The following is a 17866-nucleotide window of genomic DNA, read 5'->3' on the forward strand; positions in this document are numbered from 1 at the left end:
GTAATTATTTTAATTGTTCTTCAAGACAATGCTATATGGAATTCAAGACCACAACTTGTTTTATTAATTCTATTCCCAGCCCCTTTTCCAAGGCAATGTATAATTACAGGAAGTCCCCAACTTATCACGTATTCAAGTTACGACAAACCACACTTAATACTGTGAGTTTCTTTTGTCCATCTTATCATTAGTAATACGTACTACATACAGTGTGGCAGTAGGTAATTTGCTGATGTTATCATTCTCATGCCAACCCCCAAAGTCAAATAAAGATTGGATTCATAAAGATGCTGATAATAAAAGACAATAATAATGAAAACTAAAAAAAAATAAAAGTGAGGTATCTGACTATGTCAGAACCAACTCACGGTGGAGTCCTCAGAACAGAAACCTGTCATAAATCAGGGACCACCAAAACCAAAAACCACACCTATTGCCATTGAGTAGATTCCAACTCATAGAGACCTTATAGGACAGAGTAGAACTGCCCCATGGGGTTTCCAAGGAGTAGCTGGTGGATTCCAACTTCCAATCTATTTGATTAGCAGCCATAGCTCTTAAACACTGCACCACCTTTGTTAGTGATAGGATGGGCTATTGAAACTTTTGGAAGTTCTTTCTTCTTTGCAACATTTTTTACTCCCTAGGGTACTCAGCTGCTAACCAAAAGGTCAGTGATTCAAACCCACCAACAGCTCCATGGGAGAAAAGACCTGACAATCTGCTCCCCTAAAGATCACAGCCTAGGAAACCCTATGTGGAAGTTCAACTCTGTCATATAAAGTGGCTATAAGTCAGAATGAACTTGATGGCACACAACTACACAAAGGACAATAGTTGAAACGTTACCCTGATTTGCAAATCGTATACTGAATAAACTTCAATCAATTCCTAGTACCAGCTTAGTATGATTTTTGGTTTAACAGAGGCATTGATCTCCCCTAGTTCTCCTGCTTGTTTGATCACTATTTCTCAGGCTCCTTTGTTGTCCTTTTTGTAGATGGCTCCCTAAATGAATAGCTGGTCCCTAAGTGTTCCTGGTGTTCTGATCTCCTCAGCCTATCCCTTCTCCCTTGGCAATTTCATCACTTTAACATGTTCATTGCTACCTCTCAGGAAGATAATTTCTAAAGCTTAACCAATAGCCCGGGCCTCAGGAAGCTTCAGATCATATGTGTACAAGGATGTTCCTCAGGCATTTCAGATTCTACAGTCATGCATCACTTAACGTCCAAGATGATTCTGTGAAATAGAACATTATGTGATTTGGATGTTGCAACAACACCATATATATTATAGGTTACAAGCAGTCGTTGGGTTATGAGTGTCCAACTTATGTACAACACATAGTTATGAACCAACCCCCGTAAAGCCTATTATATTAAAAATTTGAGGTACATACAATGGTTCGTAATAGTAAATGGGCATTGCTTTGCAATGCACATCAAACATTATTATTATTATTATTATTATTATTATTATTATTATTATTATTATTATTATTATTATTATTATTATTATTAGTGTTACTATGTTAAAGATCTCCACGCTTCTGTTAGTTTGTCATACTGTGGTAGCTTGTGTGTTGCTGTGATGTTGGAAGCTATCCCACCGTATTTCAAACACCGGCAGGGTTACCCATGGTGGACAGGTTTCAGCAGAGCATCCAGACTAAGGCAGGCTAGGAAGAAGGACCTGGTGGTCTACTTCTGAAAAAACTGGTCAATGAAAACCTCGTGAACAGCAGCTGAACATTGTCTAATATAGTGCAGGAAGATGAGTAGCCCAGGTTGGAAGACACTCAGAATAAGACTGGGGAAGAGTTGTCTCCTCAAAAGAGAGTTGACCTTAATGATGTGGGTGGAGTCAAGCTTTTGGGACCTTCATTTGCTGATGTGGCATGACTCAAACTGAGAAGAAACAGCTGCAAACATCCATTAATCATAGGAATGTGGAATGTACAAAGTATGAAACTAGTAAAATTGAAAAATGTGAAAAATGAAGTGGAATGCATAAAGATCAATATCCTAGTCAATAGTGAGCTAAAATGGACTGGTATTGGCCATTTGAATGGGACAATTGTATGGTCTACTATACTGGGAATGACAAATTGAAGAGGAATGGCATAGCATTCATCATCCAAAAGAACATTTCAAGGTCTATCTGAAGTACAACACTGTCAGAGATAGGATAATATCCATACATCTACAAGGAAGAACAGTTAATAAGACTGTTATTCAAATTTACACATCAACCACTAAGGCCAAAGATGAAGAAACTGAAAATTTTTACTAGCCTTTGCAGCCTGAAAGAGATCAAACATGCAATCAAGATGCATTGATAATTACTGGTGATTGGAATTCAAAAGTTGAAAACAAAGAAGAAGGATTGGTATTGGAAAATATGGCTTTGGTGATAGAAACAATGCCAGAGATTGGATGATAGAATTTTGTAAGCCCAACCGCTTCTCCATTGCAAATATCTTTTTTCAACAACATAAATGGCAACTATACACATGGACCTCATGAGCTGGAATACACAGGAATCAAATTGACTACGTCTGTGGACAGAGACAATGGAAAAGCTCGACATCATCAGTCAGAACAAGGCCAGGGGTGAAATGCAGAACAGATCATCAGTTGCTCATATTCAAGTTGAAGCTGAAGAAAATTAGAACAAGTCCATGAGAACCAAAGTATGACATTGAGTATATCCCACCTGAATTTAGAGACCATCTCAAAAATAGATTTGATGCATTGAACACTAAAGACCAAAGACCAGATGAGTTGTGGAATGACATCAAGGACATCATACCTGAAGATAAGAGAGGTCATTGAAAAGACAGGAAAGAAAGAAAAGACCAAAATGGACGTGAGAAGAGACTTTGAAACTTGCTTTTGAACATCGAGTAGCTAAAGCAAAAGGAAGAAATGATGAAGTAAAAGAGATGAAAAGAAGATTTCAAAGGGCAGCTTGAGAAGACAAAGCAAAGTATTATAATGACACATGCAAAGAGACCCAGTGCTAGAAAACCAAAAGAGAAGAACATGCTCAGCATTTCTCAGGCTGAAAGAACTGAAGAAAAATTCAAGCCTGGAGTTGCAATATTGAAGTATTCTGTGGGAAAAATATTAAATGACACAGGAAGCATCAAAAGAAGATGGAAGGAATACATGGAGTCACTGTACCAAAAAGAACTGGTCGATGTTCACTAATTTCAGGAGGTAGCATATGATCAAGAACTGATGGTACTGAAGGAAGACGTCCAAGCTATACTGAAGGGATTAGAGAAAAACAAGCCTCCAGGAATGGACAGAATATCAATTGTATGTTTAAACAAATCGATGCAGCACTGGAAGTGCTCACTTGTCTATGCCAAGAAATTTGGAAGATAGTTACCTGGCCGACCAACTGAAAGAGATGCATATTTGTGGTCATTCCAAAGAAAGGTGATCTAACCGAATGTGGAAATTATCAAACAAAATCCTGGTGGCTTACTGGTTAAGTGCTACGGCTGCTAACCAAAGGGTCGGCAGTTCTAATCCACCAGGTGCTCCTTGGAAACTCTATGGGGCAGTTCTACTTTGTCCTATAGGGTCACTATGAGTCAGAATCAACTTGACAGCGTGGGGTTTAGTTTATCATTAATATCACACACAAGTAAAATATTGCTAAGATCATTCAAGAGTGGTTGCAGAAGTACATTGACAGGGAACTGCCAGAAATTCAAGCCAGATTCAGAAGAGGACACAGAACATGGATATCATTGCTAATGTCAAATGGCTCTTGGCTGAAAGCAGAGAATACCAGAAAGCTGTTTACCTGTGTTTTATTGACTGTGCAAAGGCATTCGACTGTGTGGAGACTAACAAATTATGGATAATATTGCAAAGAATGGAATTCCAGAACACTTAATTGTGCTCATGAGGAACCTGTGCATAGGCCAAGAGGCAGCTGTTCAAATAGAGCAACGGCATGTTGCATGCTTTAAAGTCAGGAAAGGTATACATCAGGATTGTACATTTCACCATATTTATTCAATACATATGCTGAGCAAATCACCCGAGAAGCTGGACTATGTAAGGAAGAATAGGGCATCGGGATTGGAGGAAGACTCAGTAACAATCTGTGATATGCAGATGACACAACCTTGCTTGCTGACAGTGAAGAGGACTTGAAACACTTACTGATGAAAATCAAACACTACAGCTTTCAGTATGGATTATGCCTCAACATAAAGAAAACAAAAATCCTCACAATTGGACCAATAAGCAACATCATGATAAATGGATATAATGAAGTTGTTAAGGATTTCAATTTATTTGGGTCCATAATCAACACCCATGATAGCAACAGTCAAGAAATCAAACAATGCATTGCATTGGGCAAATCTGCTGCAAAAAAAAGACCTGTTTAAAATGTTAAAAAGCAAAGATGTCACTTTAAGGACTAAAGCGCACCTGATCCAAGCCATGATGTTTTCAATCCCCTCATATGCATGCAAAAGCTGGACAGTGAATAAGAAACATAAGCAAAGAATTGATGCCTTTTAATTATGCAGTTGGAGAAGAATATTGAATATATTGTGGACAGCCAGAAGAACAAATAAATGTGTCTTAGAAGAAGTACAGCCGAAATGTTCCTTAGAAGCAAGGGTGGCAAGACTTCATCTCACATACTTTGGACATGTTATCAGGAGGGACCAGCCCCTAGAGAAGGACGTTGTTTTAGCTACCTAGTGCTGCTATAACAGAAACACTACAACATAGAGGTAGGATTCACAACACATAGGAAAATCACATCAGATGACAAAATGGTGAACAATCACACAATACTGGGAATCATGGCCTAGACAAATTGACATATTTTGGGGGGGACACAGTTCAATCCATGACAGACACCATGCTTGGTAAAGTAGAGGGTCAGTGAAAAAAGAGGATGGCCCTCAATGAGATGGATTGACATAGTAGTTGCAACAATGGGCTCAAGGATAACAATTGTGAGGATGCTGCAGGAATGGGCAGTGTTTTGTTCCATTGTACATAGGGTTGCTATGAGCTGGAACTGACAACAACAACTTGTTAAAGATGTTTTAGTGTATCTGCAAGTGTTTCTTTAATGTTTTTTTTGTGCATAGAGGGGTACACTATGTACTAAGGCGAATGTTTGACTGATGTTAGATACAAACTATATCTTACTGTCCTGATTATGTACCAAGCCAATTTTAAGACAGATTTAGGAGTGGAACTCATTCATAATCTGGGGACTGCCTGTATATATGTACTGTATCATTATATGCCTCTTGGCACAATCACTTTGTATGGTACAAGAGACATGAGATACATGGGTTGCGTGCAGGAAACCGTTGTGTTTGCTATGTTTACTTATGTCTCTTATATCCCAGTCCCTATCTGGATTTCTGAACTCTATTATAACTTCTTGGTACCACAGATGTTTATGTGGTCTGATGTTGCCTAAATGGTTGTTATGTGGTGCATACCTGTATTTGCAGGACAGAACTTATCTCTGTTTCCTCAAAACCTCTTCCTCCATCTGTGTGTTCCTTGTCACATCAACTTTGACTCCTCTTTCCTCGCCATCATTTACAGCAATCACCAAGTCCTACTGATTAGCATTCACAATAAATTTTGAAAGCATCATCTCTCAATTTTTCCTACCACTTCTCTGGGTTACAAATACAGTAACCTTCTAATGGGTCCTGCTACTTCCTAAAAATCACCCTCTGAAATCAATAGTACACATTACACAGCACACAGAGGAATGAAGTACTGATACATGCTCCAACATGATGAACATTGAAAACAGGCCGAATGATACGTGTGGTATGGCTATGTATACATGACGCTGTGGAGCCAATTCCAACTCATAGTGACCCTACAGGACAGAGTAGAACTGCCCCATAGAATTTCCGAGGAGCGCCTGGTGGATTCCAACTGCTGACCTTTTTGTCACCAGCCATAGCACTTAACTACTATACCACCGGAGTTTCTGGTACGGATATAAAAAAAAAAAAAAAAAAAAAATTTTTTTTTTTTATATCCCATGTATTATTTAACCATTCATTAATTGATGGACATTTGAGTTGTTTCCACTTTTTGGCTATTATGAGTAATGTTGCTATGAACATTTGTGTACATCTATTACCCATTTTAGCCATTTTATAACTGACTTTGTCCTCTAATTTAAGTCTATACTTCCTGGAAGGAAAGCGTTTTGATGGCCTGTAGTTTCTAAATATAAACCGAGATCTAAGAGTAAGTGGCATTCAAAGCAAGAATTCTTTGTGACATTGTTTTCTCTCGCTCCCATTCTGATCACTAATTTCCTGTCCCCCTTATTGGTTCCAAACCCTGGTGGCGTAGTGGTTAAGTGCTATGGCTGCTAACCAAAGGGTCGGCAGTTTGAATCTGCCAGGCATTCCTTGGAAACTCTATGGGGCAGTTTCTACTTTGTCCTATAGGGTCGCCATGAGTGGGAATCGACTCGACGGTACTCGGTTTGGTATTGGTTTTGTTGGTTCCAGGGGCACTGGTGGCACAGTGGTTAAAGCGCTAAGCTGGTAACTAAAGGTTCGGTGGTTCGAACCCACCAGCCACTCTGCTGGAGAAGGATGTGGCAGTCGGCTTCCGTAAACGATTTACGGCCTTGGAAACCCTATGGGGCAGTTCTACTCTGTCCTATACGGCCACTATGAGTCTAAATTGACTCGGCGGCTTCCAGTGATGGTTTCTTGAACGTATATAGATGGCGCTCTTTACGATGTATTCTGCCCAGTAGCAGTCCCTCTCCAGGGTGAAACATGTTTGATAGAGGACTTAACAGAAAGGCGATAGAGTCTAGTTTTAAACCAAATACTCATAGAGACCCTATAAGACAGAGTAGAACCGCCCCATAGGGTTTCCAAGGAGCGGCTGGTGTATTTGAACTGCAGACCTTTTGGTTAGCAGCCAAACTCTTAACAGACATCAAATTCTATTCTGTTCTTGCCACAAGTGGCGCATTACTTGCAGAGAAAAAACTTCGTCAAGCAAATACCGCGAAAGAATAAGCCCCTGAAGGAAGCTGGAAAAGGCCGCCCGTAGGCTGGAATCTCGAGAAGCGCCTGCCCCGCTAGCCACGCCCAGGATTTGGGCGGAGGGTGCGAGGTGACAGCGGCGTACGGCGCACGCGCCTGCGCAGCAGGCACCAAGGCCCCAGCGTTCGCACGTCGCGCCTTCCCGCCCAGCCCTACGTGCCGCCGTGCGCCGACGCTCTGGCGCGGCGCAGTGCGCTGTGGAGAGGCCAGCAGGTATGGCTGCGTCCGTTCAACGCGGATTGCCGGTGGCCGGAGGAGGCGAGAGTAGCGAGAGCGAGGATGACGGCTGGGAGATTGGCTATCTCGACCGGGCATCTCAGGTAGTGCAGGCAGCCTTGACTGGGCCACACCTGGTAGCAACCTGCCTTGGACCTCGAAGGCGAGGCCCATGTGAAAACTCTTACTTCCTCCCCGGTGTTGCCCAAACCTTTTCCCAGGGGAAATAAGGAGCCTTTGGACCCCAAGCAAACACGCAGAATTTTCCTCACCTTCCCGAAGTGTGTTAGATCAAACGCGCGTTCCCTAGGCAAGCACGTTTCCGTCCTGTCCCATTGTTATGGTGGTCGAGGGGAAGTGGAGCTGGCGTTTCCAGGCCTCGCCTGCCCGGAGAGGGAAGGCTTAGGTCTTCCATGGAGCTCTTCCGCGGGGTTTGGACCCCGTCATTCCTCCTTCCTTTAAAGATCATTCTTTACGCACTTGGTATGTTAGCAACAACAACGAAATCACGTACCAAACACTATTGTTTTCTGATGCAGTGCAAATGAAAATACATGTAACAAGAATTGCTTTTAAACTTTCTATTTCTTTAGAAATTAACGAGTCCGTTACCCACTGAAGAAAAGAATGAAATATTTAAGAAAGCATTGACCACAGGAGATATTTCGTTGGTCGAGGAGCTCCTAGATTCTGGTGAGAGATAAAGGACATTAGTTTCAACTGAACGCAGTTTTCTAAGTTCACAAGAGTTCCTTATTTTAATAGGTTTATGTTGTTTTTCTAATGGAAGCATGTATCAGGTGTCCCATGTATCTTACTTATTCTTGATTCTGAGCTCTTGTCTGTTTTATTTTCTCCATCTACTCTCAAATTTAGAATGCCACCCTGATTACCTTCCATCAGTTCTGCCACCTCCTTCCAGAAGCCTGTTCTGCCATTCTCCATCAGCTGCATAATTCTTGCTTTTCTCAGCATTTACTTGGTTATGATATTATTATGGAGTGCCTGGGTGGTGCAGACAGTTGACTTAACTGAAAGGTTGACAGTTCCAACCCACCCAGGAGGTGCCTTGTAAGAAAGGCCTGGTGCTATGCTTCAGAAGAGTCACAGTCTTAAAAACCCTATGAAGTGCAGTTCCAGGCTGCAACAAAAGGGGTTGTCCTTAGTTGGAATCCACTGACCAACTGGTTCTGTTTTTGGTAGTGTTATATGTTCTTTAAGGATTGTTTGTTAGCTGTTACTCTGGTAACGTGAGAAGGATCTATGTGACTTTGGGAACAATGAAACATGAGTTTGTAATTGAAGACTGAAATTTGAATAGGTTCTGAATACCTGGTATGAACATATACAGGAGTGTACATAATGTTGGATGGGGTGGATTAGGCAGACATTTGTTTTAGAAAAACAAGAGAGTTGTCTTGGGAGTAGTGGAAATAGGTACAATGTAGTTTTTGGAGGGTCTTAAAAGATTAGGACCTGGTAAAATTGATGGGCAAACACTGGGTTTTCCAGCCTTTTGAACAGAGCCTACTGGTAAATTGGTATTTAGTCAACCTTTTAAAATTTGTTTTTAATGGAAAAAAAAATTAAAAGTGGCTCACTTTTAAAAGCCACTTTAAGTGTATAGGTATAAGTAGAAAGATACTTTTGTTCCCACTCATAAGTGGTCTCCCAACCTCCTGTGCCACTCTCAACAGTGGTACCTCCGTTGTCTTCATAATACAGATATAATAATACCACTCCCTTGATCACACAGTACAGTCTACGTTTCTTAACAGTTTTTATAATCTCACCCTGATCCTTTTAACTTCATGGTTTGCCAGACCCCCATGAATAAGTTTTGCATAGGGAAGGTTTGAACCCACCGGCTGCTCCACAGAAGAAAGATGTGGCAGTTGGCTTCTGTAAAGATTCTAGCCTTGGAAACCCTATGGGGCAGTTTTACTCTGTCCTGTAGGTTCGCTGTGAATGAGAATCAACTTGACGGCAGTGAGTCAGCTAACCTGAAGGTTGGCAGTTCGAACCAATGCAACAATGCCACTGCAGAAGAAAGGCCTGGCTGTCTGTTTCCATAAAGATTATAGCCAAGAAAACCCTGTGGAGCAGTTCTGCTCTGTAACATGGGTTTGCCATGAGTTAAAATTAACTCAGTGGCATTGAGTTTGGATTTTTGGTTTTAGAAGGGATTAGTATTAGGACCTACCGTTTTCCATTATGACCTCCTTTAACTTAACTAATAACAAAAGAAAAACCCTGTTTCCACAAGCATGGTCACATTCACAGGTACAGGGGCTAGGATTTCAACATATTTTGGGGGGGAAAACAATTCAATCCATAACAGTCATTATGCATAATACTTTAAGCATATTATGATGACCCTGATTTTTTTTTTTTTTTTTTGTGAGGGGCAGGGTTAAGAGCTTGTTTTTGTGTTGACAGGCATCAGTGTAGAGTCCAGCTTTCGGTACGGATGGACTCCCCTTATGTATGCTGCTAGCGTTGCCAATGTAGAGCTGGTTCGGGTCCTTTTGGACAGAGGTGCTAATGCAAGCTTTGAGAAGGGTAAGATGTGTGAGGTAACTTAACCGATTATGTGTACTATGGTTTTCTTGATTCCCCAGCAGCTGTTATACAGAGTGAAAAAAATTAAAGCAGTTAAAAAAATTCTTCCTATTAGTTTTTTGTAAATAACATACTAAATCAAATAAGAAGTCATAGACAAGAAAATCTTTTTTTCTTCAAAGAAGTATATTCCAGCTATATTCTGTTTGTTATTATATACCTTTAAGTTCTGTGTTCAACTACTAGCCTAAAAGGTTGGTGGTTCGAACCCACCCAGAGGTGCCTTGGAACACAGGCCTGGTTATCTGCTTCCAGAAGGTCACAGCCCGGAAAACCCTGTGGAACAGTTCTCCTTGCACACATGGGGTTACCATGAGTTGGAGTCGACTTCAGTGGCAACTAACAACAGTTTCCATGTTAGGGGATTTTGATGATTTTAAAGAAAAAATTCATTGAAAGAAAATATGAAAAAGTTGATAATTTTGTGGAAAGTTACTTGAAAATCAGGTTTTGGAACATTAAGCTCAACTCTAAATTATAATGCCATTTGTACTTGTTTCAAAGACAGTTTGTTAAATCCATATGTTCCTATCTTTGCTTTTAAATAATTTCCACTCAGTAATGCTTTTGAGGAAACCCTGGTGGCGTAGTGGTTAAGTGCTACGGCTGCTAACCAGAGGGTCGGCAGCTCGAATCCACCAGGCGCTCCTTGGAAACTCTATGGGGCAGTTCTATTCTGTCCTATGGGGTCGCTGTAAGTCGGAATCAACTCAGCGGCAGTGGGTTTGGTTTTTTTTTTTGGTTTAATGCTTTTGAAGAACAAGAGTATGTGTGTAAATCGTGTTCAATTACTGATTACTTATTTTTAATGTTTCCAATAGGCAGTTAATTTATAGTTCATGTGTAGGTTTTATTTTAGGATTAATTTTTGCATTAACTTTGTATCCGTATTAGATATTTGTAAAATCATTTCTATTCTGTTTTCTCATTTATCTATTAACATAAATTTCTGCCTTAATGACAGATTCATGTTTAATCTGTTATAAGTTTTTGTTTTTGTTAGGTCATTCTAAATATAGCCCCTGAAGGCTATACTAAGGAATGAAATTTTTGAAAACATAAGATATTGTGCTCAAAAAATTAACATTTTTAGTAGTTTTTTTTTTTTTTTCCTTGTAATCAGTTGGAGCTCTGGTAGCGCAGTGGTTAAGAGCTCAGCTGCTAACCAGTAGGTCGGCAGTTCACATCCACCAGCTGCTCCTTGTAATCCTATGGGGTAGTTCTACTCTGTACCGTAGGGTTGCTGTGAGTCAGAATTGACTTGATCCTAACAGAGTTTTTGTAATCAGTTACAGTTATAAAACACTTTATATTTTTCACAGCATGTTCACATAAAATCTTTTTGTATCCTATAATAGCCCCTTTAGGTAAGGAGGGGGCAGGTATTAGTTTCATATCTATAAGTTAGGTCTAATGTGATATAAAGACAGCACTGGAGCCACAGTTTATTAGTGGCAGAAGTGGCAGAATCTTTATCTTTTTGCTCCATCAGTATTGAACCATGAATCTAAACCTTGGTTGTTGTGACCTGTTTTGAATTCCCTAGTTCCTATTTCAGAAGTTCTTACGGCATCATGATCTCCACTGATGCCGGAAGAGCTGAGACAAGCATTTTAGGAAACGGTGTGTTCGGAGAGATCAAGTAGGAAAAGCATTGAAAAGAAACCAACTGATGTGGCAGTTAAGTCAGTTTCAGTAGAGTGATTTGGGCATAAACCAGATTTCAGTCAGTTGTGGAATGAGTTTGAAGAAGTGAAGCTAGGGAATACAGATCATTGTTTTCTGAACATGAGCTCAGGAGGCAGATTTAAATCAACCAGTGTTTGAATTCTGGCAGTATACTGCTAAGAGTAAGAGCTTTGGGAATAGATTGTAGAATTTTAAGAGTGCAATAAAGATTTAGAATGTTTCAAATGGTAAAAGAAGCCGATTAGATACACTCCTTGATGTGTGGGTTTTTTCCTCACCTTTCTATTCACTGTAGATAAGCACACTGTTTTGATAACTGCGTGTTCTGCTCGAGGCTCACAGGAACAGATCTTGAAGTGTGTGGAGCTACTGCTTTCAAGAAATGCTGATCCAAATGTTGCTTGTAGGTGAGAACTTTACTGTCCCTTCAAAGTGGTGGAGATACTTTTCTTTGACTATTAGCCAGCTAGGCATTTGGTAGCATGGCACATTCCTTTAAAAAAAAAAAAAATGAATAATATGTGTTTACTGACCAAATAGTTGATGAATGGAAAGAGGTCATAAAGGCTGTGGAAAGGAGGACAGTCTTTCACCTTTTGATTTTTACAGGAATGGCATAAAAATTTGGAGTGAGAGGTAAAGGAGGACAAGAAGCTGTCTTATTTCCTATGGTCCATATACTCAGTATGATGATTGAGCTGTAACAGTAGAGCCTCACAGTGTGTGTTCTCTCTGTGTAACATAAAGAGTTTCACACAAATACCAAGAATTCCGAAATAATAAATAGGAGTGTTTGCATCTTCCTAAGACTTCACCAGTTAACTAGGTAATACCGTATATGTAATTGTAGCTCAATGGATAGGGGACATGCAGTAAAATGTATCTTAAGTCTATTGAAATGTCAGTAATAACAATAAAGATGAATCAGATTTTTTCATCACGTTGAGTTTCTTGTCTGGCTCCATCTTCCTATTAAATCTCCCTGTTCTGTTTAATTTTCAAATTGAAGGAAGTAGCCCATTCAATAGAAATAGGTCTAACATGAATAGACTTATCATTCATAATTCATTAATTCAAATAATACTGATCCTAAACCCACTGCGATCGAGTCAGTCCCAACTCATAGTGACTGTATAGGACGGGGTAGAACTGCCCCATAGGGTTTCGAAGGCTATAAATCTTTATGGAAGCAGACGGCCACATCGTTCTCCCTTGGAGTGGCTGGTGGGTTTGAACCGCTAACGTTTCTGTTAACAGCTGAGCACTTTAACCGCTGTGGCACCAGAGCTCCTTAATATTGATCCTAGTGCCTGATATCTACAAATAACTATGCTAGTCACCAAGGGTTTTTCTAATTTAGTACTTACGGCACCCGTGAAGTAGCCTTGGAAGGTACTGGACAGCTTTAGATAATTCCCAGATCTTTTTTGAGACACAGAGATTTTGGTCTAGTGCAGTAGTTCTCAACCAAGGTCTGTTTTGCCTCCCAGGGGATATTTAGCAATGTCTGGAGAGATTTTTTGTGGTTGTCACATCTGGGGGATGCTGTTGACATCTAGTAGATAGAGACCAAGGATGCTGCTAAATACACTACAATGTACAGACAGTCCCCCACAACAAAGACTTATCCATCCCAAGATGTTAGTAGTGCCAAGATTGAGAAACTCTGATCTAGGTGTGAGAAATGGCAAGACTCATAGAGTAGCTGCTCAGTATTTAACAAATAAAGATAAGAAAGAATTGTAGAAAAACTATCGGTCAATTTTTAACATTAACAAATCAGTTCACAATACTCCTGTCATATCTCATATGATCCCTGTTTAGGTATAACTTTCAGATCTGGTTATTAACTTGGAATTGGAACATACCTTTAGTTGAAGTGAACAGTAATTTCAGTTCTTGGGTTTTTTGTTTTTTTTTAATTTCTAGAATTTGATTGATTTTTTTTTTAATTAGCAATGTTATTTTTTATAGCTTCTCATTCCCTGAAAATATTTTCAGGCTTTAAATTGAAAACTTATTTAATCATAGTAAACATGTAGTGTAGTCTTGTTAGAACGGTTTCAGTATCTGAAATCTTTGTAGGTTTGTTTCTGCTAGCAATATTGTGGTTTTCACTCATGATTAAGTGCTAATCATTAGATATAAGAACTTATGGGAATAATATGAGGCCTAGGTTGATCCATCAGAGAGACTTTTGTGTATTTCTAACAAGTGTATGGTGCACCATCAGTCCAGAACTCATTTCTTGTGAGTTCAAGGTTGTGGTTCCCTGAATCATCTTGGTGATGTAAAGGCCTCTAAAGCCACAGTTTATTTTCACATTGGGTACCCCTGGATTGACAAATGCCCTCAAGGGTAAAGCAAGTGTGAGTGCTGAGTTTATCTCTCTGGGTTTTTGCCTTCTAGATTTTGTGCAGTAGTTCCCTTTATGTATCTTTTTAATTCTTTAGTTTTTAAGAAATTTTTTAAAATTTCATGTAACTTTTCAAATGCCTTCACAAGTTTGCTCCAAATTACCTAGCTTGCCATTACCAGAAGTAGAAATCCCTGTCTTCTAAACTTTGAAATTGTGTTTTACTTATATATCTTCCTTTAATACTGCCTACCTTTGTTTTCCATGTAGACTTTTTATATCTTGTTGATCTTTGGAAATAACACTGGCTTATTATTTTGCAAAAAAAAAAAAAAAAAATTTTTTTTTTTTTATTATTTTGTGGCTAGCTTTCAGTATTAGTATGTATTGATTGACCTTGTCCTTTTGCTATTTTTTTATTAGTTTTCTTCTCATTTTACCTCCTGTAGGACTGATGCTGACAACTTGAAAGCCATTTTTAAATTAACTTTTCAGGCCCAAGTCACATCTTACATTTTCCTTGGATCTTGCGACTGACAATACTTAGCACAGTGGGCATATTTGTAGCCAATAAGGGAGTTTAATACCAGTTTGCTTAGTTTGGCTTTAGAATTTGTTTCTGGGCTTGGTCATTTTTTTGTTTAGTTTTTTCTAAATGAACTATGTATTGAATGTTTGCTGTATGCCAGGCACTGTGTCAGTTGCTCTCAAATATGTTGTCTAATGAATAACCATTACAGTTCAGTGGGAGATAGTATCACGTTACTTTTACAGGTCAGAAAATTGAGACTTGGGTATTTAAGTGCTTTTGAATGTAGCAGAGGTGTGATAAGGACATTTACAACAGTTTAACCTGAGCAGGGTCCACCACTGGGATGCATTCATATTCGCCATTTTGTCTGTTTGTATTTAGGATTTTTTTCAACACAGTCCGGATTAGACAGCATGACTTTTGTAATTTCTTTTTAACATGCGTTTGTGTTAAACTGTTTTATATCTTCAGGGTACTTTTCCCCTAAGTTATAATAGGTAGTGAATATTTTGACCTAAAATGTCCACAGACTGCAACGTGAAGTATGTGAACAGAAAAATGTTTTCACTTAATTCAGCTCAATAATGTTTATGTCTGGAAACAAGGTAGCCTGCACTCAATTGAATTGGGGCTTGGCGGTTGCTTATGGTATGGACTTAGAATCTTTATTTTCCTTTGTATGTTTATAATGTAATAAAGAAAATGATAGCGTAAACTAATAAACCCCAAAATAGATTTTTATAGACATGACAGAATTTAAAATTTTCTTAGATTTAGTCCTGAATTTGGAGCTTGTATTTTTATTGTGATAAATATATTTTCAAATGCATGTACTTTATATTCCATTTTCGGAAATTGTGATCTTTTTTCCTAGTTTGCTAAAACCTTTTCTTGTAGTAAAAAGATACATTTGTTGTTGTTAAATACACAGTTTTTATTTTTGAACACCCCGCAGGATAGAACAGAATTATCCCATAGAATTTTCTAGGCTGTCATCTTTATAGAAGGAGATTGCCAGGTCTTTCCCCTGCAGAGCTGCTCTGTAGGTTTGGACCATCAGCCTTTCAATTAGCCGCCTGGTATTTAACCGTTGCACCGGCAAAACTCCTTTTCTTTACGTTTAGAAGGTAATAAGTCTGGGAAAGGAGCTTGTTATAGTTAGATTGTTTAATCACGAGATAAGGGTTTTGTAAAATGATGTGACGTTTTAATTTCAACAAATGTTTTATTACCATTGATAAGACAGCACATATTAACTAATGTTCAAGGCTTTGACGTAACCATTGTGTGATTGTTAACTTTATGAATGTTACTGCATATTTTAATAAGTAGAAGATACTATGGGAAAATGTTACTTTATTTCTCAGAATATAAATTTAGTTGTAAATGTCAGTGTAGCAGCTTGGTAGATTGAGGTGTTATTTAGGATTACCATACTAACTTGTTTTCTAGTTGTAAATAAATTTGTGATGTATTTTTATTCTAAAAACATAAACTGAAGTCACAAAAATATTTAAAGGAAGAATTTTTTTTAAAAACTCATTCAGAAAACATCACTAGAAATCGGCATTTATTTTGTAATATTTCTTCCTGGCCTTTTAAACCTATGAAACAGAATTAATATATTTTTTTCATAAAATATGTATGTAATTAAAGAAGTCAGAGTAAGTAGGAGCCCTCGTGGCATATTGGTTAAGTGTTTGGCTGCTAACCAAAAGGTTGGCAGTTGGAATCTACCAGCTGCTTCTTGGAAGTTCTATGGGGCAGTTCTACTCTGTCCAGTAGGGTCACTATGAGTAGGAATCGAGTCAAGGGCAACGGGTTTTTTTTTTTTTTAAATATATAATAAATCATGAGTATTCCATGAGTAAAGGAATTCCTTTAATTCCTTGCCTCAGAGATAGCCACATTTAGTAGCTTAATATCTGTCCTTCCAATCTTTTAAGTAAGTTTACATACAAACAAAATATTTACATACATAGTTTTTATTTTTGAACACAAATAAGTTCACATTAGATGTATTGTTCTGTGGCTTGTTCCTTAAAAATTTTGGGGGGATCTTTTCTTGTCAGTACAAAGTAGGTTTATATCAATTTAATAGCTGCACTATAGTCCTTAGCATTAAAGCACTGTAATTTATTGAACCATTGCCATGTTGATACATATTTAGGTTGTTTTATAATTTTTACACTTTTGGGTTGTATAATGGTTAAGAATATGGTCTTATGAGCCAGACTGCCAAGGTTCAAATCCCATTATTTTCTAAAATTGAACTGAATTCTCCATCAAATAGACTTCCTTCTCACAACTCTCATTGATTATGTTATAGACTCTGGTTGGGTTATAATTGTATACTGTTTCATTATGAAATTAGTTTGATTAATTTGATTTTTGTCTTTTGTTATATTTTAAATTCTATGTATGAAATAAAAGCTCAGTAGCTTATATAAAAGCGTGATTTTTTTTCTCATTTATCTTTCTGAAGAGAACAAAAACTTTACATACCCTGTGTAATGATTAAAGCCATCCCAGGTCACTAAAGAATTGCTATCAAGAGATAAGAATTTTTCTATTCGGGTATGATTAATTTCCTGAAGTATTAACAATTGGTGGCAGAGAACTACCATATTTTTACGCAGATAACAGGCACCTCCTACGTTTGTTTGCCAACCATGCCATCTCCCCACGAGGTATTTTCGTAAGTACTACTGTGCCAATTTTTTTTTTTTTTTAGGTTAGAAAAAAAAACTGGCCTAATGTGCTTACAGAAATAACCTTGCAGGGGGGTGGGGGGGGCCAGCCATGGTTGGCAAACAAACGGGGAAGGTGTGTATTATTTGCACAAAAATATGGTGGTAGTATAAGAGTTTATAATTTATTATTTAGAAATTATCTCACTTTAGTGCATTAGTTCCCAACAATGTAATGGTGACCAGAAGTTCCCAAGAAGAATAAAGAAAAAAATTTATTTTCTGTGCTTGAGGATATTTTTTCTTTATTTGCTTTTTTTTTAAACATTATTGTGTTTTGTCATTGTGAAATCCTATTATGTTGGTAAAGGAGTCACAATGTTTATTTCTGTTAATTAAGCAAAAAGTGTGTTTTGAGTTACCTAATTAATGGTAAGTCCCTGGGTGGTACAATGGTTAATGCTCTCAGCAGCTGACTGGAAGGTTGGCAGTTTGAATCTACCCAGAGGTGCCTCAGAAGAAAGGTCTGGAAATCTGGTTATGAAAACTAGCAATTGAAAACCCTGTGGAGCACAGTTCTACTCTGACACACATGGGGTCACTATGAATCAGAATAGGCTTGATGGTAACTAATTTGTGTTTTGTTTTGTTTTTAAATTATGAAT

The 17866-nt window shown here is 38.4% G+C and overlaps 1 protein-coding gene across 2 annotated transcripts in view; it reads left to right on the forward strand.

Moving 5' to 3' along the window:
* The first annotated feature begins 7311 nt into the window (after nucleotides 1-7311).
* ASZ1 (ankyrin repeat, SAM and basic leucine zipper domain containing 1) overlaps nucleotides 7312-17866 on the forward strand; it is a 79108-nt gene continuing 68553 nt past the window's right edge. For both annotated transcript variants that reach the window (XM_049893856.1, XM_049893857.1), the window contains exons 1-4: nucleotides 7312-7416; nucleotides 7906-8005; nucleotides 9752-9874; nucleotides 11919-12030. In XM_049893856.1, the coding sequence (XP_049749813.1) occupies nucleotides 7312-7416; nucleotides 7906-8005; nucleotides 9752-9874; nucleotides 11919-12030 (440 nt within the window). The remainder of the gene's footprint in view (nucleotides 7417-7905; nucleotides 8006-9751; nucleotides 9875-11918; nucleotides 12031-17866) is intronic.

Source organism: Elephas maximus, chromosome 8 (assembly GCF_024166365.1).
Source record: "Elephas maximus indicus isolate mEleMax1 chromosome 8, mEleMax1 primary haplotype, whole genome shotgun sequence".
NCBI classification, from domain to species: domain Eukaryota; kingdom Metazoa; phylum Chordata; class Mammalia; order Proboscidea; family Elephantidae; genus Elephas; species Elephas maximus.